Source organism: Canis aureus, chromosome 12, assembly GCF_053574225.1.
Source record: "Canis aureus isolate CA01 chromosome 12, VMU_Caureus_v.1.0, whole genome shotgun sequence".
In the NCBI taxonomy this organism is placed as follows: domain Eukaryota; kingdom Metazoa; phylum Chordata; class Mammalia; order Carnivora; family Canidae; genus Canis; species Canis aureus.
This window is the reverse complement of record NC_135622.1, coordinates 25,013,217-25,036,793: the sequence shown is the minus strand read 5'-3', so window position 1 is coordinate 25,036,793 and position 23,577 is coordinate 25,013,217. Positions and strand designations below refer to the sequence as shown.

General features: G+C 45.5%; 1 protein-coding gene across 1 annotated transcript in view; it reads right to left on the bottom strand.

Annotated features, from left to right (window-relative positions):
- Positions 1 to 5,227: 5,227 nt before the first annotated feature.
- TCF7L1 (transcription factor 7 like 1) overlaps positions 5,228 to 23,577 on the bottom strand; it is a 160,007-nt gene continuing 141,657 nt past the window's right edge. Inside the window, exons 5-12 of the mRNA XM_077843090.1 lie at positions 11,474 to 11,606; positions 10,353 to 10,455; positions 10,008 to 10,091; positions 9,153 to 9,296; positions 8,262 to 8,421; positions 8,071 to 8,178; positions 7,199 to 7,274; positions 5,228 to 6,612 (exon numbers count right to left, since the gene is read on the bottom strand). Coding sequence (XP_077699216.1) covers positions 6,179 to 6,612; positions 7,199 to 7,274; positions 8,071 to 8,178; positions 8,262 to 8,421; positions 9,153 to 9,296; positions 10,008 to 10,091; positions 10,353 to 10,455; positions 11,474 to 11,606 — 1,242 coding nt within the window. The 3' untranslated portion in view covers positions 5,228 to 6,178. The remainder of the gene's footprint in view (positions 6,613 to 7,198; positions 7,275 to 8,070; positions 8,179 to 8,261; positions 8,422 to 9,152; positions 9,297 to 10,007; positions 10,092 to 10,352; positions 10,456 to 11,473; positions 11,607 to 23,577) is intronic.

Here is a 23,577-nt window from a genome sequence, read left to right as displayed (position 1 = left end):
GGGACTATGACCTGAGCTGAAAGCAGATGCTTAAGCGACTGAACTACCCAGATGCCCCAACCTGAGTGTTTCTATGAGGAAAGTGAAATCAACAAAATAAAATACAGCATAGAGTTGAAGATAAGGAGTTAAAATTAGATTTTTTTTTTTTAAGATTTTATTTATTTATTCATGAGGGACACAGAGAGAGGCAGAGACACAGGCTGTTGAAGGAGAAGCAGGCTCCCGGTAGGGAGCCCTATGTGGGACTCAATCCCAGGACCCCAGGATCACGATCTGAGCTGAAGGCAGACGCTCATCCACTGAGCCACCCAGATGTCCCAGAATTAGATATTTCAGTAGAGTGTTGAGGGCAAACCTGGCTGCAATGGGATAAGAAGTGAATGGAAGGTAAATTGTAACTACACTTTTCTGGAAGTTTGCATGTGAAACAGTTTCAAGTTATGTAAATTGACTGAAGGGAAGAGGTCATTTAGAGTGACCAAGATTACAAGGTACAGAGACGAAGGTTTGAGTCTAGGGTGCAGCAGAGCAGTTGACTTTGGCTTGAACCAAAGTCAAACAGGTTGACTTTGAGACCTGTGGAAAGGCAGTTAAAATGGTTAGAGGGTGAGTGGAGATGGAGGTGGGGATATGAGGGTTCCAAAAAAAACCCTCAGTTGGCCTCAATTTTCTTGATAGTCTAAGAGGCAATGCAGTCTTAAAGACTGGGACGGTGGGGTTTGAGATGGTGACATGGAGTTGTTGAGGGGATTTGAAGAGCTGCTGACAAAGGTCAAGTGTCATAACCAATGAGTGGCACAGGAGGCCTGGCTGATCTTAGGCATCACAAATCAAGTGTGGCACCAATCAAGTTATATGGTTCTTCTTCAGGCAGAGCTTCTAACTGGAATAGGATTAGAGAAGGCAGATTTCAGCACTAACCCCTAACGCACACCAATTTTAGTTTAAGAGAGTGGTAGCAGGGATTTTTAATAAATCTTAAATTTTCCTTGCACCCTTTCATGATAAAAACACAACAAACTAGGAAAAGAAGGGAACTTTCTTAACCTGAAAGAGGGCATTGTACAAAATCTCACAACTAACATTATACTTAATGGTAAAAGAATGGAAGCTTTCCCTTTAAGATAAGGAACAGTCATTTCTGCTCTTACCCAACTCTGTGCTAGAAGTAGCCAGGACAATTTGGCAAGAAAATGAAATAAAAAGTGTCCAGATTGGAAAAGAAGTAGTAAAACTATTTGCAAATGATGTGATCTAAAAATCCTGAGGATGGGCAGCCCAGGTGGCTCAGCGATTTAGCGCCATCTTCAGCCCAGGGTGTGATCCTGGAGACCTGGGATTGAGTCCCAGGTCAGGCTCCCTGATGGAGCCTGCTTTTCCCTCTGCCTGTGTCTCTGCCTCTCTCTCTCTCTCTGTCTCTCATGAATAAATAAAATCTTTAAAAAAATAAAATAAAATAAAAATCCTGAGGATTTTCTAAAAGTTTATTAAAATAAGTTTAGCAATAGGGTGCCTGACTGGCTTAGTTGGTAGGGCATGTGACTCTTGATCTCAGGGTCATGAGTTCAAGCCCCATGTTGGACATGAAGCCTACTTAAACACACACACACACACACACAAATTCAGCAAGGTTATAAGATATGACCCCAATATACAAAACTCAATTTTATTTCAATACATTTGAAATAGGCAACCTAAAAATGGAAATTGTTTAAGAAGCAATTCCATTTACTATCAAAAAAAGAACAAAAGAAGTGCAAACTTGGGGCACCTGACTGGCTCAGTATGCAACTCTTGATCTCAGAGTTGTGAGTTCAAGCCCCATGTTGGGCATAGAGCTTACATTAAAATAAAAAAAATAAAAAATAAAAAAATAAAAAAAGTAAGTTTTTTTTTTTAAATGCAAAACCTATACTCTGCAAACTATAAAACATGCTTTCCAACTTTATTTTTTTTTTATTTTTATTTTTTTTCATTTTTTTTTTTTCATTTATTTATGATAGTCACACAGAGAGAGAGAGAGAGAGAGGCAGAGACACAGGCAGAGGGAGAAGCAGGCTCCATGCAGGGAGCCCGATGTGGGACTTGATCCCAGGTTTCCAGGATCACACCCCGGGCTGAAGGCGGCGCTAAACCACTGGGCCATCGGGGCTGCCCCATATAGATGAATTGAATAAAATTCAAATTCCAGAAATAAGCCTCTACATTTCTTTTTTTTAAAAAAAGGACAGCCCTGGTGGCTAAGTGGTTTAGCACCACCTTTGGTCCAGGGCGTGATCCTGGAGACCCGGGATTGAGTCCCACGTCAGGCTCCCTGCATGGAGCCTGCTTCTCCCTCTGCCTGTGTCTCTGCCCCCCACCGCCTCCCATGAATAAAGAAATAAAATCTTAAAAAAAAATAAGCTTCTACATTTATGGTCAGCTGATTTTCAACAAGGGTGCTAAGACCATTCACTGGGGGAAAGAATAGTCTTCTCAATATATAGTCTGGGACAACTGTCTAATAAGCATATGAAGAAATGCTCAACATCACTGGTGTTAGGTAAATACAAATCAAAATCACATTGAGGACCACTTTACACCTACTGGAATAAAAAACAGAAAAAAATGTGTTGGTGAGGATGTGGAGAAATTGGATCCTCACATGTTGCCAGCTGGAATGTAAAATGGTACAGCTGCTATGGAAAACAGTTTGGCAATTCCTCAGAAATTTAAAACAAATAATTACCATATGACCCAGCAATTTGACTCCTAGGTATATACCCCGAAGAATTGAGTACAGAAACTCAAACATTATACTTACATGTGATGTTCAAGGCACTATTATTCACAATAGCCAAAAGGTATAAGCAACCCATGTATTTATCAATAGATGGATAAACAAAATGTGGTTTATATATACAATGGATTATTCAGTTATAAAAGGGAATGAAATTCTGACACATGCTACAATGTAGATGAACCTTGAAAGTATTATGCTGTGAAATAAGCCAAACACAAAAGGACACATACTGTAGGATTCTATTTATATGAAGGTAGCCAAAATAGGCAAATTCATAAATAGAAAGTAGATTAGAGGATCCTAAGGTGCATGGGGAGTTAATGTTTAACAGGTAGTTTGTTTGGGATGATGAAATCATTCTGGAAATTGACAGTAGTTAGGATTGCGTGATATTGTGAATGGACTGAATACCACTAGATTGTCCATTTTAAAATAGTTAAAACTCAATTTTATATCATGTACATTTTACCACAATAAAAAGAAGCCATGTCTGAGTAGGGTAAAAAAAAAACAAAAAACTGGCAAGTACTCATAAAAAGACAAAGGAAGACTTAAGTATTTTATCAAGTCTTAAAAAAAAGCAATGAAATGCTAATCCATGCAAGAACATGTACGAACATGGAGAACAGTGGGCTAAGTCAAATAGGCCAGGCATAAAAGGACAGATGCTTTAGGATTTCACTTAAATGGACTCTGGAATAAGCAAGTTCATGGAAACAGCAAGGGGATGAGGTCACCGGCTGGAGGAAGTGGGACTGAGGGGGTTATGACTCCATGGTTATATAGAATCTGTTCAGGGGGGTTGAAAAGTTTTGGAAATGGTGGTGGTGATACAACACTGTCAGTGGAATGAGTGCCACTGAGCTGTACATTTACAGAGAGTTAAGATGGCACATTTTATGTTACAGATATTTTACTATCAAAAATGAAAAAGGGGTGCCTGGGTGCTCAGTTTGTAAGCATCTGACTCTTGGTTTCAGTTCAGGCCTGAAACTGATCTCAGGGTTGTGAGATCAAGCCCCACATGGGGCTCTGCCCTGGGCGTGGAGCCTAAGATTTTCTCTCCATCTCCCTCTGCACCCACCTCTCCTCCCCATCTCCCTCTCTAAAAATAAATAAATAAAAACGGGAATGAAATACTGATACATGCTACATCATGGGTGAAGCTTGAAAATAGTAGGTTGAAAGAAGTCGGTGAGAAAGGACCACATATGGGGCACCTGACTGGCTCAGTCAGTAAAGCATATGCCTGCCTCTCAATCTCAGGATCATGAGTTCAAGCACCACACTGGGCAAGGAGCCTACTAGTAACAAAAAAAAACCCCAATACACACACACGCACACAGAGGAAAAAGTACCATATAATGTATCATCCCATATTATTTTTTTAAAAGTTTTATTTATTTGTCATCTCTACACGCAACATGGGGCTTGAACTTACCACCCAGAGATCAGGAGTCGCATGCTCTTCTGACCCAGCCAGATAGGCAGCCCCTGCACGATCCCATTCAAATCGTGTCCAGGAGAGACAAATCCAGAGACAGAAAACAGATAGTGGTTGCTGGGACTGGTGTGTAAGGGCAAGATATGGGGGTGACTTCTAAAAGGTCTGGATTCCTTTTTGAGGTGATCTAAATGTTCTAAGATTGTGATGATGGATACACAACTTTGTACATAAGAAAACCCATTGGGCAGCCTGGGTGGCTCAGTGGTTTAGCGCCGCCTTCCACCCAGGGTGTGTGTGATCCTGGAGACCTGGGATCGAGCCCTACGTCAGGCTCCCCGCATGGAGCTTGCTTCTTCCTCTGTTTGTGTCTACCTCTCTATCTCTCACTCTGTGTCTCTCATAAATAAATAAATAAATAAATAAATAAATAAATAAATAAATAAATAAATAAAATCTTAAAAAAAAAAAACTAATTGAATTGTACACTTTAAATGGATAAATTCCATATTATGTGAATTATAGCTCAAAGAAGCTGTTTTAAAATTGCAGTGGTAGGGCGCCTGGGTGGCTTAGTGGTCGAGTGTCTGCCTTTGGCTCAGGATGTGATCCTGGGGTCCTGTATTGGGTTCCCCGCAGGGAGCCTGCTTCTCCCTCTGCCCATGTCTCTGCCTCTCTCTGTGTGTCTATCATGAATAAATAAGTAAAATCTTAAGAAAAAAAAGAGTTGTGATGCTAGGTACCATGCAAAACAACCAAAGGATGCCCTTACCTCTTGGCAATTATGAGAAGACAAAGGAAAATAAAGATGACTGTCTTTAGATCTCAGTTACTAATACTGACTGGTCTGTACATTTCAGGCTGGAAGTTCAGCTGAATTTTTCTGTCAGGCATGTTTTTGTATTCTCCCCGCCAACCCCCTGCAAAAATCTAGCACAGGGCTTGCTATGAAGATGGGAGGCCTGATTCAACAAAAGAACTAAAATACTCTGGAAAGGTCTTGCAACTGCAATTTTATTTTCTTTTGTGAAAATAAACAACTGGAAGTTTAAAATGCTCCAAAAATTCCCCATAAAAACAAAAAGAAATACACACAGAAGAAGCATGTGAGGTGATGGGGGGAGGGAGGAGGGAGTTTAGATTTTTGGCGGATTGTTTTAGCACTGACCCAGGGGACGGGAGCCAGGCCGTGGGGCCAGGTCCCATCTGCCACTCTGGGACTGTGACGGGAGGTCTTGACTGGTGAGGGGGTGGCACAGAGACTTCTTCACCAAGGAAGTGGCAGGCACCTTGAATCCCTTTCAGTGTGGGGAAAAACCATTTCAGAGGACCGCTTTGCCCACCAAAAGCTGGGGGCTGTTGTGTTAGGGCCCGCTGAGGGGAAGGGGATGCTGGTGGAGACCAATCAGGCAAAAGGTGGCTTCTGACATGATGACAGTCTTACACTGGGCAGAGGACGAAGATGAAGGCAAGAACCGATGGAGTTGAGTGAAGGAGAAAAACTTGGCGAGGTAAAAGGGAATGTCCAGGAATGGGATCTAGGTGAAGAGGCAGCAGGCTAGAAGGCCAGCCATGGCCGACGTGTGGCCTTGGAAGGGGGCACGTGGGAGCCACGAGAAGAGGGAGCGGGGCAGAGAGCAAGAGAGGTAGAGAGAAAGGGGTCTTCTGCCCAGGTCCATCCACCACTGTACGTACAGGTAGAATAACACACTACTTTTCAGTCCTCTTTCTTGTAAAGTTTTTTTTTTTGTTGTTTTGTTTTGTTTTTTAAAAAAGCCTTAAGATCAGCTACTGGTTACATCTACAAAATGTAAAGTGCTGCTGTTACCAGTCACTTTACAGAACAGTCCAGAGGTCAAATATTGACCAATAAAGTTTCCTTTTTTTTTTTTCTTCTGAATCATTACTACTCGACGAGTCACTTGACAGCCTGCATAGGTCGGGGCAGCTCAGTGGGCAGACTTGGTGACCAAGGAAAGAGGCTGGGCCTGGAGCACGGGGAGGGCCTGGTGGGCATGGAGTGTGGCTGGGAAGGAGGGGGGAGAGGTCAGCAGAGCTGTGGGCAGGGACCCGAGGGGGAGGGGCCGGGAGAGAAGGGGGGGCTGGCTGCCCATCTGGCCAGAGGAGGTGGCTGTTGCCTTAGCTGACAGGAAGGCAGCTGAGTGTAAAGCCAGCTGGGCCCGGCTCTCTGGCTTGGTGGTGAGGGAGAGGGGCTGGGCTTGCTCCGAGTGAGTTGCCGCGGGGGCAGCTGGTGACGCCAAGGCTGCGGAGGGAGTGGCCGGGGAATCCAGCATGCTGCCATGGGAAGAGGCAGGGCTGTCACAGGACTTCTCAGGGGGCAGGTACTGAACACATGGCTTCTTGCTTTTGGAGGCCAGAGCACCTACAGGGACAAAACACAAGAAAGACTCAGCAGCCAGTAGCCGTGGGTGAGGCGGAACTCAAGAACGCCTACTGGGAGGGAAGGGGGGGCCTGAAAGCTAGGCTTGCAAGATTAGGAAGCCGCATCGAGGCACACCTAGAGCATGGAGAAGGGGCAATGCCAAAATGGCAAAGACTGATTCAGTATCTGATAGGAGGGAAAAGAACTCAGCTAGATCTTATCATCACCTTTACTGCCTAAATCTCACCACTTTTGGAGACAGATCTCCATTCAATCTGCTTAGCCACCAGGGCTGCCTTTTTTTTTTTTAAGAACTGTAGAGGCTTATTTCTGGAATTTGAATTTTATTCAATTCATCTATATGGGGCAGCCCCGGTGGCCCAGTGGTTTAGCGCCGCCTTCCCCCCCGGGGCCTGATCCTGGAGACCTGGGATCAAGTCCCACATCGGGCTCCCTGCATGAAGCCTGCTTCTCCCTCTGCCTGTGTCTGCTTCTTATCACTACTCTACAGACACCTGGGAGCGGTGAGGGGGCCGCCCCCACTGTGATGGTGGGAAGAAGAGCCAGTGCCCTCCTCAGGACTCACCCTCTGCCTCTTGGACTTGCTGCTGGGACTGTGTCTGTGACAGCTGCTTTTCTCTCTTCCTCTTCTTTTTCTTACCCTGAAAGTTATGGCCAAAGAAAGGGTAACCGGAGTCAGAATAGTTGGCTTTTCAGGGGAACTCCCAGCTACGAAGTGGGGGAGACAGGATATTGCCCATACTGCCCTTGACCCTCCCTGAGTGAGGAAGCTGGGGGTGGAGGGCAGCCACTCAGGTCACCCTCCCCACAGAAGCCTCTGAGGAGCCAGAATGAGCCAGAATGAGCCTTCCTGGAACATGCCCTTGATTCTTCCCTCCAGCCCGGTGTCCTGGTTTTCTTAGAAGGCCTTATCCCTTCAGTGCCCTCAGGCTTATTTTTCCATTTCTCTCCCTGGAAGAGCGTGGTTCTTGATCTCTTGAGAAGCGATTCAGGCCCCACAGAAAATCTAAGAGCTCTGAAGTCTCTTACCAGAAAAAATGGCAAATGAGGACATATAAAAATCTGCCTAGAGATTACTGGAAAGAGTTACTGGAAATGCCAGGTGAAACTCATACATTGCTCGCTGAGCCCCTGATTCAGAACCCCTGGCCAGCAAGAGTCTCACCACTAGAGCCAGAACAGCTCCCGCTGCATCCTAAATTATGGAATCAAAGGCTGAGTCCACTCCAAATGACAGGGGTACAAATTTACATTGGTCCTTAGGACACCAGAGCCATGTTCTTGTTGGCCTCCTGAGCATTAAAATGCCTTCCTTATTTCTAGAGAAATACAGCCTCCTTCCTGGCCTCAGGAGTCCTCTGTCAATGTAGCCACTTTTCCTTTCCTGCTTGGCGTCACCGACAGATGCCACTCTTGGGGCCTGAGGGCAGCACTTACGTAGTTGTCCCGGGCTGACCAGGTTGGGTAGAGCTGGGAGTGAAGCTGCCGCTCCTTCCGGGCCAGTTCATAGTACTTGGCCTGTTCTTCTCGGGACAGGTTGTGCCACTGTGGAGAGAGGGTCAGAGATGACAGAGAATGAGGAACACGGGACATTGCCCCACACAGCCCGGGACGAGGGCAGATCTTACCTTTCTTCCCAGGATTTGGTTAATGGCTGCACTTTCCTTCAGGGTGCACTCAGCCACCACCTTGGCCCTCATCTCCTTCATATATAACATGAAGGCATTAAGAGGCTTCTTCACATGGGGTTTCTTTTCTTCCTCCTTTTTCACCGTGACTGGTGATTTCCTGGGGAGTCACAAAGCTGTAGGTTAGCACGTGTCGGTGGTCACCCAGCCCGCAATCCCTGCCTCTCGCGGAGGCTCGGGGCCGACCGCCCCTGGGGAACAGGGATGAGCTGCTTGGGCGTTCATCCATTCAAGCTGCCATGGCTTCTTGCAGCACCTGAGCATCTTCCACAAGTAGTTCCCAGCCCTGGAATGAGCTGAGGCCATATCCTATGAAAGGCTAGCTTCCTGAGGAAGGAGTAGAGGGTGGTGGTGGTGGTGAGGGGCGCTGGCCCCAGGGACAGAGAGGCCAGGGGACTGGGCACTCTGGGCAGAAGCAAGGGGGTGGGTCTTCTCCACCAGGAGGCACTGACTTCGGCTTTCCCGCTCTTTTATGGCTCAGAGGACAAAACATGGGTCTTGGGGACACTCTCTACTCTGCCACCAACAGCCAATTGTGACCTGGAGAAAATCCTCCCTTCAGGGCTCATACTTTCATGTGTATGGGGAGGGGAAGCAAGTCAAAAGCATTCTCAGGCTCTTTCAGCCTCCAAATCCTGGTTGTAAAACTTTCCTTACTGTGAGAAAAGAAAGAGGTGTCTCTGAGAGGTGAGGAACACAGAGAGTCCAGGGGGAGAGAATATGGCTGAGGGAGGCTGCTGGCTGCCTGCTAAACGCCACCAGGAGAGAAAAATAAATGGCATGTGCTGCTCAGAGACTGGCTGCCGCCCATCCAGGCTGCCTGATACTCACGCGCTCACGGCTGGGCTCAGGCTGGGGGGCGCTGGCTCTTGCTTGACAATGGGGGAGACGATGGCGGGGTGGGGAATCCCTGAGGTGGGCAGACCAGGATGGGCGGGAGCCACCATGTGAGGAGAGAACCGACTGGAAACCAGGCTGTGTACCATGTGGAAACAAGCGACAACAGAGGGGTTCAGGCTGGTGCCTGTCACCTAGACATGGCAGGGCTGTGTAAATGCCTCTGCCATGGTGGACTTTGACAGCTGGATGCCCATTCACAGACCTGACAGAACCAGGTTGGCAAACACCCAGCAATCCTCCCCTTCCCCCACAAATGCACGGGGTTCCTGTATCTGATGCTGGAAGCAGGTAGGATGAAACATGCAAAAGAAGGTATAGCAGGCCAGAGGCCAGGGTACACAATGGGGAAATAAGGGCATATGCTGTGCGTTGCACTTCGTTGTCACCAGAGGTGTCACTGTCAGAAGGATCCAGCCCCTGGGACAGGAGCCCCCTTTACTGTTCCCTCTCCTGACATCATTTCAGGAGAAACTAGTCTTCTCCCAGTCTCTGGCTTCAGTGCACAAAGCCTCGCATGTGGGGAGGATGTGGTGGGAGGCTAAGTGCTGGAGCCTTAAAATTCTTCCCTTAGGGTGATGGGAAGAGTGAGCCGAGTCTGGGGTCTCCATTCTGACCATGGGGCATGAGGGTGAGTGGGGAGGAAAGGAAGTGAGTGGGGAGGAAAGGTGTACCTCCTTGTTTAGGGCCAAGAGAAAGCTTTCAGTGGTCAGAAATGGCAAGGCCACTCGTAGAGGACCATTCCCTGCAAAGGCCGCTTCATGCTCACACCCCAGTCCTGGGACTCACCTGGACATTGAGGCGTTCATGGCGAGGGCAGGGTAGGGGTGCCGGAAACCACCAGGAGGAAGAGAGTACATGGGCTGTCCTTGCCTATAAGAGCCAGGAGCAAGGCAAACTAGTCAGCAGGCTAGTTTGGGACGGTTCAGAACAGGGAAGGAGAGAGGGCTGGGAAGAAAGGATGATAAGGGGCAGGAAGGCAGAAGTAAGAGGAAGCTATGGGCTTTGGTGAGAGGATGCCAATGTGGGGTTGGAGGTGCTGCATACAGACCCCCCAGGGCTCACGGCAGGTACCGGAGGCAGAGCACAGCATACAGAAGGAAGGAGGGTGAGAAAGGCTATGAGTTTCCTTACTGTGGGACGAGCCAGCCAAGGGGATGGGGAATTTGTCCAACAGCTCCAGGAGACAGTGGGTAATATGGAGACAGCTCAGATGGGTGAGGAGGCCGAGGGATTCCTGCTTCAAAGAGACATGTGTCAGACTGCTTCCTGGCCCTACCACGTACCTGGAAATCACACCAAACCAGAAGTCCCTTCTTTCATTATCCTTGCCTGTCACCTCCCTAGCTCTACTGGGGTCAAGGGCATATTCGGGGAAGGCAGGACTAACACGGCTTCTCTCTGGCTACATGGATCCCTCCTCTGTCATCAGGACTAATTTCCAGTTGCTTATACAGGAGTCATCCAAGAAAGGAACCAGAAGTCCTAGACTGAGAGACCCAAGATATTCCCCAGAGTCATCTAACTATTCCTCTAGATAACCTGCCCCATTCATGGAGAAGTAAACTTTGGATTTCTATTCCATGTTTGTCCTCTTCGTTATCTGTTACTTATAGTAAGTAACTGTGATTTCTCTTAAGAGGGGTTCCAAAAATGCTTTGAGCCATGACAACTCTGGGAATTTGATGAGGCTGTGTCTCCCTGGGGTGGACAGTTCTGGTGAACAAGTTAAACAAACAAACAAACAAAAAAAAGCCAGCTCAGCCTTGCTGCTTTGTAGCTACACTTATAAGTCTGGCTAGACTGGTTACTCTATTTGAAAATGTTCAGTATATAAAAGGCAAAGGTCTTGGTTAAGGGAGGCACAGCCCACAGCTGGGCTAGACTCAAGGTCAACGCAGACTTCCCCTCACTTCCAGCTCATTGCACCGCCAAAGTATTAAGAGATTCTAAACTAGAGAAACATGGCAGAGCAACACCACCTCCTTAGTGGGGAGCCAGGCCCTGGGCCTTGCCTCATGTAATTTCCTCTTATCTTCACAATGCCTCTGTGATGTGAAAGGGACACACAGGGAAGCACGGATGAAAAATCAGAAAAGGCTAAGGTTAATGGGCAAAGTTATAGGCTCTCGGGAATTGGAGACATGACCTGCACCCAGGGCTGCCTGATTCCAGGGCCATTATGTTCCCCGAGAAGACAAGCCTGCCCCATTGGAGTTCTGCATGGGGGCCAGCCTGAGCTTTGGATGACTCACCTGTCTTTGGATCGATCTCTGGGGAGAGGTGTGTGGGAGGGGAGCCAGGGGAAAAGTGGTCGTTGCTGTAGGTGATGAGGGGCGTCAACGGGTGCATGTGATGCGGGGGCTGAACAACAGGAACTTTATTAGACTGAAAGAGAGAGAAAAAGACTAGGCACAGTTGCCAAGGAGACAGAGAATACAATCTGCTGTTATTTACTGTGTTCAATATGTGCCAGGTATTTTCCAAGCACCAGCCCATCCAGCCCGGGAGAGAAAGGAGCAGTCTACGCAGCAGGGAAAAAAACCCACAGAATCAGAGAAGAGATTACACCCACCCTCCAACATACCCTCTTCCAAACAACATACACTCGATTCATGTATGCCATGCAGCCCTAAATGCTATAGGCTATTGAATTATTAACTATGCTCTGTGTAATCTCAGTGAGTTTTTTTTTTTTAAGATTTATTTATTTGAGGGATCCCTGGGTGGCGCAGCGGTTTGGCGCCTGCCTTTGGCCCAGGGCGCGATCCTGGAGACCCGGGATCGAATCCCACGTCGGGCTCCCGGGGCATGGAGCCTGCTTCTCCCTCTGCCTGTGTCTCTGCCTCTCTCTCTCTAACTATCATAAATAAATAAAAATTTTTAAAAAAAGATTTATTTATTTGAGAGAGCGCGAGCAGAGTGAGAGGGAGAAGCAGACTCTGCTGAGCAGAATCACCTGATGGGGGACTTGATCCCAGGATCCCGGGATTGTGACCTGAACCATAGGCAAATGCTTAACTGACTGAGCCACCCAGGTGCCCCTCAGTGAGGTTTAAAATATTCAACACACTCTTTCCAAATAAATATTTTTCATAGAAATAGGAGCTCACAGTTCAAGTCTGAGACTGGGAACAGACCAGTGGGGAATTGTCACCATCAGACCTCATGGAACCAGCTGTCATGTTTAGTCTCTACAGACATAATCCAAGAGCACTTAAAACAGGTCTGTCTTCCTATAGCACTTCAAACACTGCTAACCTAATTACCACACTTCCTTTAAAACACCAGCAAATGTAAGAAGTACCGTTATTTTATAAAACTATTAAGAAGGAAAAAAATACACTGGCTTGCCATTGACACATTCTGACTTCAGAGATACTAAAATGGGAAAAACCTGTGTGTCCTAGAATTGGTAAACTGAATTGTTTTAATCTAGTCTGACTTAAAAGGAGTTTTATTATAAAAAGATAAGATATGTAAAAAGGATTTTATAAATATTTTATTTATTTATTCATGAGAAGCACAGAGAGAGAGAGAGAGAGAGAGAGAGAGAGAGCGAGCAGACACAGGCAGAGGGAGAAGCAGGTTCCATGCAGGGAGCCCGACATGGGACTCGATCCCAGGTCTCCAGGACCACGCCCTGGGCCAAAGGTGGGCACCAAACCACTGGGCCACCAGGGCTGCCCAAAATATACAGTTTTTAAAAAGTTTTTTATTTATTTGAGAAAGAGAGAGAGCAAGCTAGTGCACAATAGGGGTGGGGTGGGGAGGGACACAAGGAGGAGAAACAGCCTCCTTGCTGAGCAGAGAGCCCCAACGTGGGCTCCATCCCAGGACCCTGAGATCATGACCTGAGCCAAAGGCAGATGCTTAACCGACTGAGCCACCCAGGCACCCCAAAAAGAGCTACGCTTTATTGAGCACCCCACTAAAAGCAAAGCGCTAGGCAAGACATCAACTCCTTATTATAACTTAGCAAAGAGGGGGATCCCTGGGTGGCTCAGCGGCTTAGCGCCTGCCTTTGGCCCAGGGCGTGATCCTGGAGTCCCAGGATTGAGTCCCACATGGGGCTCCCCGCATGGAGCCTGCTTCTCCCTCTGCCTGTGTCTCTGCTTCTCTGTCTCTCATAAATAAATAACTTAGCAAATAAGCCATGATCATCCCCATTTGAGGAGAAAACTGAGCTCAGGATGACTAAGTGGCTCAGCCTAGGACCCAGAACTGGATTCGTATCAGCCCTTTATGGCTCTAACAAAGCAGAGTGTTTTCTCTGGTACTACCTGCCTCCCCAAGAGCCCAATCAAAATACATCTGTCAGGGAGAAAAGACTGACATTTTTCTGTATAATAAGGTAAACGCGTTTACAAGTGGAGAAGAGGTTTGCTCTAAAAAGAAGTCTGCAAAATGGATAATGGATTGGAGGCAGCTCAAGAGACGGAATACTGACCAAACTGCTGTCTTTCAATCTGAATTTTTTGTTTCATAGATTCTGGGAGCCATTTTTTCCTTTCTCATGGTGCCCATTTGGTGCTCATAATGCAAACTCCAATATTTATGTCTATGTATCCGTGCTGACAGTAGTCTTGCTCAATTTTCAGCAGGCTAAGCAGAGACCCGCGTCAGGGTACTGGAGCAAGGTCCCCGACCAGGAGTCGTCCAGCTCCCAGACCCGCAGATGCAGAGAATTCGGACTGTTCCCAACCACAACCACTAGGTGGCGCTGGCACATGACGAGGCGCTGTAACCCCGCCTGCAACAGCCCCCTATCACCTTCCAACCACAGTGGGCTTCTTTGACATTGTCTATAAATTCTAAAATTATTTCCTTTTCATTTTCTCACCGGTTCCCTTACTGGCTTTTGAAGATGTCTCCCTTTACACGAACATATCGCACAATCAAGAGTATAAAAATTATTTTAAGGTCAGATTTCTTGGAACCTAATGTACCTAAATGATGCATTGGGGTTTCCTGGAAACAGCTTTGTCCAAAGGATGATTTTTTAGTATCATAAAAGCAACAGAATTATTACTAAAGTGATAGTAAGTGATAAAAGAGTTACACAGAATGATTGCGGGTTTTTTTTTTTTTTAAAGATTTTATCTGTGTGAGAGAGAGAGAGTGGGCAGGGAGAGGTGCTGAGTGCAGAGCCCGAGGTGGGGCTTGATCTCACAAACCTGAGATCATAACCTGAGCGCAAATCAAGAGTCAGTTGTTTAACTGATTGAGCCACATAGGCGCCCCCAGAATGATTACGATTTCTAAAAAATACATAAATATTTATGTTTAGAAAAAAAAAAAAAAAAAAAAAGACTAGATGCTAACAACACCGAAAAAGACTAGAAGCACACCAAACTGTAAATAATAGGTATGTCTGAGTGGTGGAACTATGGGTGATTTTGTTTTTCTTCTATTTCTATATTTTCCAATTTAGCTATTGTTTATATTAAAAAGTATACTTATGATGAATACAAAAGAAATACAAACTGTATTATAAAGCATTTAGAAAACACAATCAGGGAGCCTGGGATGGCTCGGTGGGTTAAGCATCCCACTCTTGGGTCTTGGCTCAGGTAGGTCATGATCTCCTGGTGGTATGATGGAGCCCAGCTTCCTGCTCTGCTTGAGATTCTTCTTCCCTGTCCCTCCTCCTTTGCTCTTCCCCCGGGCTCATACTCTCTCTCTCTAAAATAAATAAATAAGATCTTTAAAAAAAAAGAAAAACAGAAAAGACAATCATACTAGTCTAAACCAGCTCCTATTCTCACTTTGGTATATCTCTCTTCATTCCTACTTCTTGTAGATCTGTTTTTTTTTTTTTAAAGATTTATTTATTTATTCAGTCAGAGAGAGCAAGAGAGAGGCAGAGACACAGGCAGAGGGAGAAGCAGGCTCCATGCAGGGAGCCCAACGTGGGACTCGATCCTGGGTCTCCAGGATCACACCCCGGGCTGCAGGCAGTGCCAAACCGCTGTGCCACCAGGGCTGCCCTTGATCTGGTTTTTAAATTTATATTGATTTACATCATTTATAGCCATCTTTTAAAAAATGATTTTCCAGCTTTATTGAAGGATAATTGACAAATAAAATTGTAAAATAGTTGCAGTGTACAATGTGATTCTTTAATATATGTATATATAGCCATCTAAAAATATTTAATAGTATAATGAAATCCTGACTGCCCATGTGCTGTTGAGTCTGGCCTCATCAGAAGAAGATGGCAAATAGCACTGACTGGGTAGCAAAGTATAAAGCAGGGAAATATTGAGTTCTATTTAAAAGTGTATTATCCTCACTTAAATGCTCTATGAGTTATTATTGGTTCCCATTAGATGGCATCATTGTCCAGAGAATGGACTGGGAGGTGGTGGGTTTACAGAGAAAGGAGGGTAAACTTTTCCTTGCTCAGTCTGGGAAGACGTGGCCTCTGGGACGGATAATCGAGAATTACTCTCTGGAGCTGACCTGAGGACGGCTCTCCTTGGAGTAATAGTCACAGCTCTTTTCTCTCCTCAACTGCCCTCAGTAGCAGGATGTTCGTGGCATAAATTCAGGCCAAGAGGAGACATGTTGGGAACCACCCTACCCGTCCCAGTGGAAAACCCCAGCACCAACAGCATGCCCAGGCAAAGGTAGGGGGTTCACTCAGGACAGGAGCTAAGTCCAGATTCATCTAAGAAGAGCATCTCAGAGCCAGCTCGGACCTGAATCCTTCTGCAGTCATGCTGACCCAAGCTTCTCCACCTCCCAGTCCATTCTCTGGACAATTCAATCTATGTTGTGGTCTGCTTCTAGAGTTGCTCCAAGCCAAAGTTCTTTTAATTCCTTGTCCCCGAGGAAGCACTGCCTCCTCTCCCACTGTTTAGGATTTATTTATTTTTATTTATTTTTAAATTTTTATTTATTTATGATAGTCACACACACACAGAGAGAGAGAGGCGCAGAGACACAGGCAGAGGGAGAAGCAGGCTCCATGCACCGGGAGCCCGACGTGGGATTCGATCCTGGGTCTCCAGGATCGCGCCCTGGGCCAAAGGCAGGCGCCAAACTGCTGCGCCACCCAGGGATCCCCCACTGTTTAGGATTTAAATTCAAGCCAAAGTAAAGCTAGTGCCACACAGCTCCAGCACAGCAGGACAAGCCACCTCCCTGCAAGTCATCCCTCCACCAGGCCACTCTCTTCTAGCTGCTGGTCTCAGGAACTGGTGGAGGCATCCACAGAGCCTCCTGGTCCCAATTCATGCACTATTCTCTTTGCTTCCTGATCCTGATTTTGGGGATCAGGAGAAGGTTGTGTAGATTAAACACAGATGAGCTTTAACTTTGTGGTATCACTCAAGAAGTAGCCACAGATGCGCCAACACACTGCCCAGAAAAGATACAGAGAGTTCCTTCAGCTTGCTGCTATATCTGATTTTTTTTTAAGATTTTATTTATTCATGAGAGACACAGAGAGAAACAGAGAGACAGAGACACAGGCAGAGGGAGAAGCAGGCTCCATGCAGGGAGCCGATGTGGGACTTGATCTTGGGTCTCCAGGATCACACCCTGGGCTGAAGGCGGCACTAAACCGGTGAACCACCCGTGCTGCCTGACGCATCTGATTTTATGCATTTAAGAACTCTCTTTTGTCTACATCCATTTGTCTGTTTAGTGATGGAGGTGACCTTCTCTGTGGGTGATCCTCTCAGAAGGGAACCTGATCCCCCCAAGACAGGGCTACCTGGAGCGGGTGGGGGGGGTCTCCAAATCTTTTTTGACCATATAACTTAATCAATAAAAGTGTCAGTTCTGCCGTGTTTGTTTGTTTGGTTGACTGGGGCTCTTAGTAGTAGCATTTCCAATCTAAGGATATCGCAGGAATCTTTTGAAGCTACTTGTACATTTCCTTGTGGGTTATTTTAGTTAAAACTCAGTAAGGTGTGGGACGCCTGGGTGGCTCAGGGGTTGAGTGCTTGCCTTCACACCCAGGGTGTGATCCTGGGGTCCCAGGATCGAGTCCCACATTGAGCTCCCTGCATGGAGCCTGCTTCTTCCTCTGCCTATGTCTCTGCCCCTCCCTCTGTGTCTCTCATGAATAAATAAATGAAATCTTAAAAAAAAAAAACCCAAAAAACTCAGTAAGGTGTAAATCCATGCAGATGGGCTCATGTGAATTGCAATATGCTGAAAATCAACAAGTACGTCAAGTCCCTGCTATCCATCCCCTCATATCTTGTACAGCAACGATGAACTTCTTCTTAATGATTTTAGATGAAGACCTAAGGGATAGTGTTTTCACCCCCAACCAGTACCTCAATGGAACATCTTGTATCTGCACAACTTTTTGGAGATAACCAATTGAATTCACTGCCCAAGCTTGGACAGAGAACAACTTTCTTTACACGCATCTCACTGTAGGTCCTAGAAGATCTCTCTGTGCATTGGCATATCACTCAGATAAGTAGTTCCTCAACCTAATGAGAGCTCATCAAGTGTTGGAAGATAAATACCTTGTTCTCTGAGACCTTCTCTTTGTTTCCCTCATTCGCCATAGTCTCTGGACTCACTATTTTCCAGCCACCTGTCTTTAATTTACCCCCATGTCTTTCTTAAAATTAGTAAAATATTTCAGAAGGAGATGGCTGGTTGGTAGTGTAGAAAATAAGATTGAAAGATCTACATATAATAGAACCAGGGCCATATAGGAACTGAATTTAAGTTGGGGGGAAAAAGCCTCAATTCTCTTTCTCTGTACACACACACACACACACATCACTCCGACAAATATTACTTGAAAGGCAAAATGTAACCTCTTTGGCACTCTATCATTGTATTCTATTAAGGAAAGGAAGTCTGAATGTATGTCTCCTATACAGAATTTTCCTCCACTGAGAGAAATGGCAATCCACATTTTCAGTTCTTGGATGTTTATGGAGACTGTCTACACAGCAGGGACTGAGTTGGGCAGCCTAAGGGTTAGAGGTCGACAGAGCAGAAATGTAAAGAATCTGGACCTCTGATGACATAGATGAATTGGTGGACTAACTGGCCCTACAGAAAACACCAATCATAACAATAAGAGCAACGAGATAAATTCCTTTCTTGTTTCACTACAGGGGGTGGGGAGGGGGCAACAGGTATTCCTGTTGTATCTACTATATGCCAGGTACCGCTCCAGGTCTTGTGAATGCACTACAGACTCATCTATTTAGACAAAAATATCTATCCTCATGGTACTTATATTCTAATTGGAGATATAGAAAAGTAAGCAAAATTAAAAGGGAACGATAGATTAGATATTGAGAAATACTACGAAGAAACACTAAGTTGGGGCAAAGGGATAGGGGATTGTGACACAGGTTGAACAAGGGAAGTCTCGAGGATAAAATGACTTAAAAGATGCCTGAAGGAAGCAGGGAGCTGGACCTGTGGACAAGTGGGGGAAGAACATTTTGGTAGAAGGAACATCAGAGTGGTGTCTTTGAGATGGGTGGTCTGCTAGGCATGTTTGAAGAACCACAAGGAGGCCAGTGGACTGGAGCAGAGAGAAGAAAATGAGGACGGAGAGTCTATATTACCGTATTAAATGCTTTCTGAGCTCTTCACCTGTGGCAAGCCACGGAGGATGTAAAGACAAAGCAAGGCAATGGGTGAGAGATAATATTTAGGGAACTAGAATGGGTTTCAGGCCCTTCTAAGCAGTGTTACGTCTTTGAGGTCCTCGCAAATAGGACTGCGCATAAAATTCTTGGGATAAATCTTTCCTTATCAATACTCTCCTTGTCCCAGTGTTTGCTGGCATTGCAAGTGGCAAAAGTAAACCCTGATGTTACCTTTACTTTTGTTTCTTTGACACTGGCCCTTTTTTTTCCTGTATAAATGCTTGTAGGAAAAAAAGTTTAAACCCTTGCAATTCAAATCGGTACCAAGATGTACACAGGTGAATGTCAATTTTTATTTACTTTCTAGAATTTGGGTGAGCTCTTCCAACCTATAAATTCAAGTGCTTGTTTTTAAAGCCCAGTTTCCCTTTTATTTCTGCCTTTTATTGTTTTCATTGGCTTGGTCTCTCTCCCAGGAACACTACTTGTTGATTGGCTTCTTAGTTTCTCTCTTCTATCCGTTGCCACCTTTCCAGGAGTGATACCAATACAGAGATATCAATACAGAGATTGGACCTTCCACAATGTCCATTCTGCTCTACAGTAAGATTCATGAGTGGGAAGAGTAGGAAGTCTCCAAAGCTAAATTCTCAGTAGTGGAAACTAACGAGGGGATGGAGGTAGGTAATCAAAGTTTGATGAAAATAGGACACTTAGACAACTTCAAAGCCCCCCTGCCCCCGAGGGCGCTTAGGAGTTACAAGCGGAAAAAGAGCAACACCACAGTGGAGACACATGACAGACCACCTTACCCAAATGATCGAAGCTGACATCCCGATATGGGCACAAACAGGATATGGTAGGCCTGCCTCCCAATGGGGTCCTTCACCGAAAAGGACAGGGCATCAGTGCGGTAGCATTCTTGCCAAAAATACATGAGCGGAGTCTAACCACGAGGAAACAGACAAACCCAAATGGTCTATAAAACAGCTGCTCTGGACTTCTCAAATAACATCAAGGTCAGAAAGGACAATGGCTGAGGAATTCTGCTACATCCAAGGAGAGAAGGGGCATGGCAAGTAAATGCCATGTGTGATCCTGGACTGAGCTCTCATTACATGGCTGTAATGGACATTACTGGGGACATTAGCCAAAATCATATTCTCTATTGTGGGTTAGAAAGTAATACGAAATGTTCATTTCTTGATTTTGATAAGTGTACTGTAGTCATTCTAAGATAGTATCTCTGTTCTTAGGAAATATATCCAAAGTATTCAGGGAGTAGAGGGGCACAATAGCTCCAATTTACTTTCAAGTTGTTAAAAAAAACCATAAATATATGTAGATGTATACACACACACACACACACACACACACACACACATATATATATACACACACACACACACAGAGAAAGAGAGAGGGCAAAGCATGAGGCAACATTCCTGAATCTAGATAAAGAGAAGATGGGAGTTCCTTGTAGTATTCTCATAATTTTTCTGCAAGTTTAAAATAATGTAAAAATAAAAAAGTTAATACTGTGTAATAAGAATTGAAATCAGTTTGGAGGCAGACCAGAGTGACAAAGGGCTATGTGATGAGTTTTGAACTGTTTTGGGTCCCCAACAGGTGCAGTTGAGAAAATGGAAAAACCAGGTTCGTTCGTTCGTTCATTCATTCATTCATTCATTCATTCGACAGAGAAAGGGGGGGTGCAGAGAGACACAGGCAGAGGGAGAAGCAGGCTTCATGCAGGGAGCCTAATGTGGGACTTGATCCCAGGTCTCCAGGATCATACGATCCCAGGTCTCCGGGATCACACTTCTCCAGGGTGAAGGCGGCACTAAACCGCTGAGCCACCCGGGCTGCCCCAGGTACAGTTTTAAAAAGGAAACCTCAATAAATGTTTTCAATTGAGAACTGGCATGCTAAGCAAAGCCAGACTAATAGGCCCAAAGGCAGAGCAACAAGGTGGCCATTCTTCAGAAGGGTTTCCAAGGCACTGGCTTGACAATCAGACCTTGGACATGAGGCTAATAAGCAAGTTGCTTCTCGGAGTGGCCCAATATTTAACAGCAAAATGAGGTGTCTGCTATTTAAAGGAATCATTTTGGCCATCTTCTAGAAAGCACGTCACAGGGGCATGCACAAGCAGACAAATACAGAAGGGAATGAAGTTCCATATAACAAAACTGCAGGATTACAGGTCTTTTTCTGTGTGCATTGGCATCTTCCCAAGTGTTTTACGCAGCACAAACGTTACTTTCACGATTTCAAAAAAGACTCAGAAAAAGTCCCGTATGAAAAGAGGGAATGGAGCAATAGGGAGAGAAGGGTTTACAAGGGGTACCACCTTTCCCCTGATCAGTTAGGCTTCCATTCATTCACAGATGCTCTGTGAGCACCTACTCTGTACTAGGTGTTAGAACAGGTGCAGGAAGAACAAACATGAGCAAAATAGACGTTGATTCCTCTCTGAGTTGGTTATATTCTGGAAGTGCATGAACTGGTTTTGTGCGCTCGGCACAGTCCTCCAGGGACAGAGGAGGAAAAGACGGGGCCAGGCACATGGGGCCACAGTGAGACTGGGTAACAGTCTACACACAAGGAGATTACAGTGATCAGATACGACAAGTTGTTACATAAAAAATATCACAGCGATTCAGTTTTTAGAGATTGTTTTTAAAGCATAAAATCCAAGCAGTAATAACACTTAACTCCATCTCCACCCTGGCCCAGTTACGGCTTGTTTATACACATTTCCTTGACAGGCAGCTTTGACGTGACTCACTAAATCCCTGCCAAGTATGCAGGCTGTTTCCTTCATTTGCCCTTCTCCCAGTGCAAACCCCATCTTAAAATATTTCGCTCGTGATTCTAAATGAAACCCATAATTGAGTGTTTTCAATTTTCTAATAAAAACGCCAGGGTCCAAACCTTCAAGTCCTACTTATACCTCCAGCCCAGAGAAGGCAGCACCTGGTAAACTGCATTCTCATCTCTAGCTCCTTCTTCTCATTGCCTCTGATTTACAATTAGGGCAAAGATTCTCCATTCTGGCTACCCCTTAGAATCTTTTAGGGGGCTTAAAAAACAAGGATACCAACTCTACCCCAGACCAATTAAATCATATCCTTGGAAGAGTAGATGTGAGATTCTATAGGTTCATTATCTCTATTACCTTTGCGATCTGTCCACTTGAGCTGGCACCTAATGCAGGCCCTCATCACCTCAGTCTGCTAATTAAACAGTATTTTAATCGTTCTTTCCTTGTTTAAAAGAGTATTGGTGGTGGTGGTGGCAAACAGCAGAGAGCTGATAGTCATCGAGGGCTCACCTCATACTGGGCATAATTCTAAAATCATGATAATGCATTGGCTCATTTGCACACAGTTCTTGAGATCAAGTCCTCTTCTGATTCCCATTTTAGAGACAAGAAAACCAAAGCAATGCAAGATGAAGTAATTTGGCTAAAGTTGTACCAATAGGAAGAGGCAGGGTTGGATTCAAACCCATGGTGTTAAAACACCCTCTGACACATTGATGGTTCTCCTCGGTGTCAGGTTTTGCTCCTACACACACATATGTGTCTCAGAAGTCAGAATGAAATGCTCTGACATGAAAACTGAGAAGAGTGGTCTTCTCCCAATCTGTAGCAGCGCAAGTTAATGTTAAGGTCTTCTCCCATAAATATTTCTTAAGCTTTTGAGGGCTGTTTCTGCCCTTTAAAAAAAATTTTTTTTAAAGTAATCTCTAATACCCAATGTGGGGCTCAAACTTATAATCCGAGATCAGGAGTCACACACTCCACTGACTAAGCCAGCCAGGTGCCCCCTGCTTTTCTTTCTTTCTTTTTTTTTTTTTTTAAATTTATTTATTTATGATAGACATAGAGAGAGAGAGAGCCAGAGACACAGGCAGAGGGAGAAGCAGGCTCCATGCACAGGGAGCCCGACATGGGATTTGATCCCGGGTCTCCAGGATCGCGCCCTGGGCCAAAGACAGGCGCCAAACCACTGCGCCACCCAGGGATCCCCCCCCTGCTTTTCTATATTAGAATATAGAATGTGATCATACACACTTTACTAGAAAATTAGCCATTTTGTTATCTAGTGCAATGTGTCAACTGTTCAAACTTCTCTGCTCTGACAAAATAGGGAGCCCCTGCTCCACCACCATGCTGAATTAGTGTCTGCAGAGCACATATTTGCACTGGATGAATGACTGGCTGTTGGAGATACAGGCATGGAACCTCGAGAGTTTAGGAATTTCATATTTTACGGGAAATAGTAAGTGAGAATGAGTACCCTAATTTATCTAAAGAAAAGAGTCTATGGGGATCCTTGGGTGGCTCAGCGGTTTAGCACCTGCCTTCGGCCCAGGGCGTGATCCTGTAGTCCTGGGATCGAGTCCCACATCGGGCTCCCTGCATGGAGCCTGCTTCACCCACTGCCAATCTCTCTCTCTCTCTCTGGTCTCTCATGAATGAATAAAAAAAATCTTAAAAAAAAAAAAAAAGAAAGAAAAGTCTAGAAAGAATGGAAGCTTAGAGAAGGCAAAGAACTGTTAGTGTCTCAGAGTACAGGCTTCTGGAGCCATGAAAGGAGGAGTCCAGGAAGCAGAGGGCTGAAAACACTGTCTGATGCCACCTGTGTTGAGAAAAAGCAGGAGCAGTGCTTGGACTCAGGCATGAGATGGCAGTTGCCAAGCCGAGACAGGCTGCAGGGGATTAGCAGGACAAATGATGTAGTGATGGAGGTGGGAGTCCTGCTCTT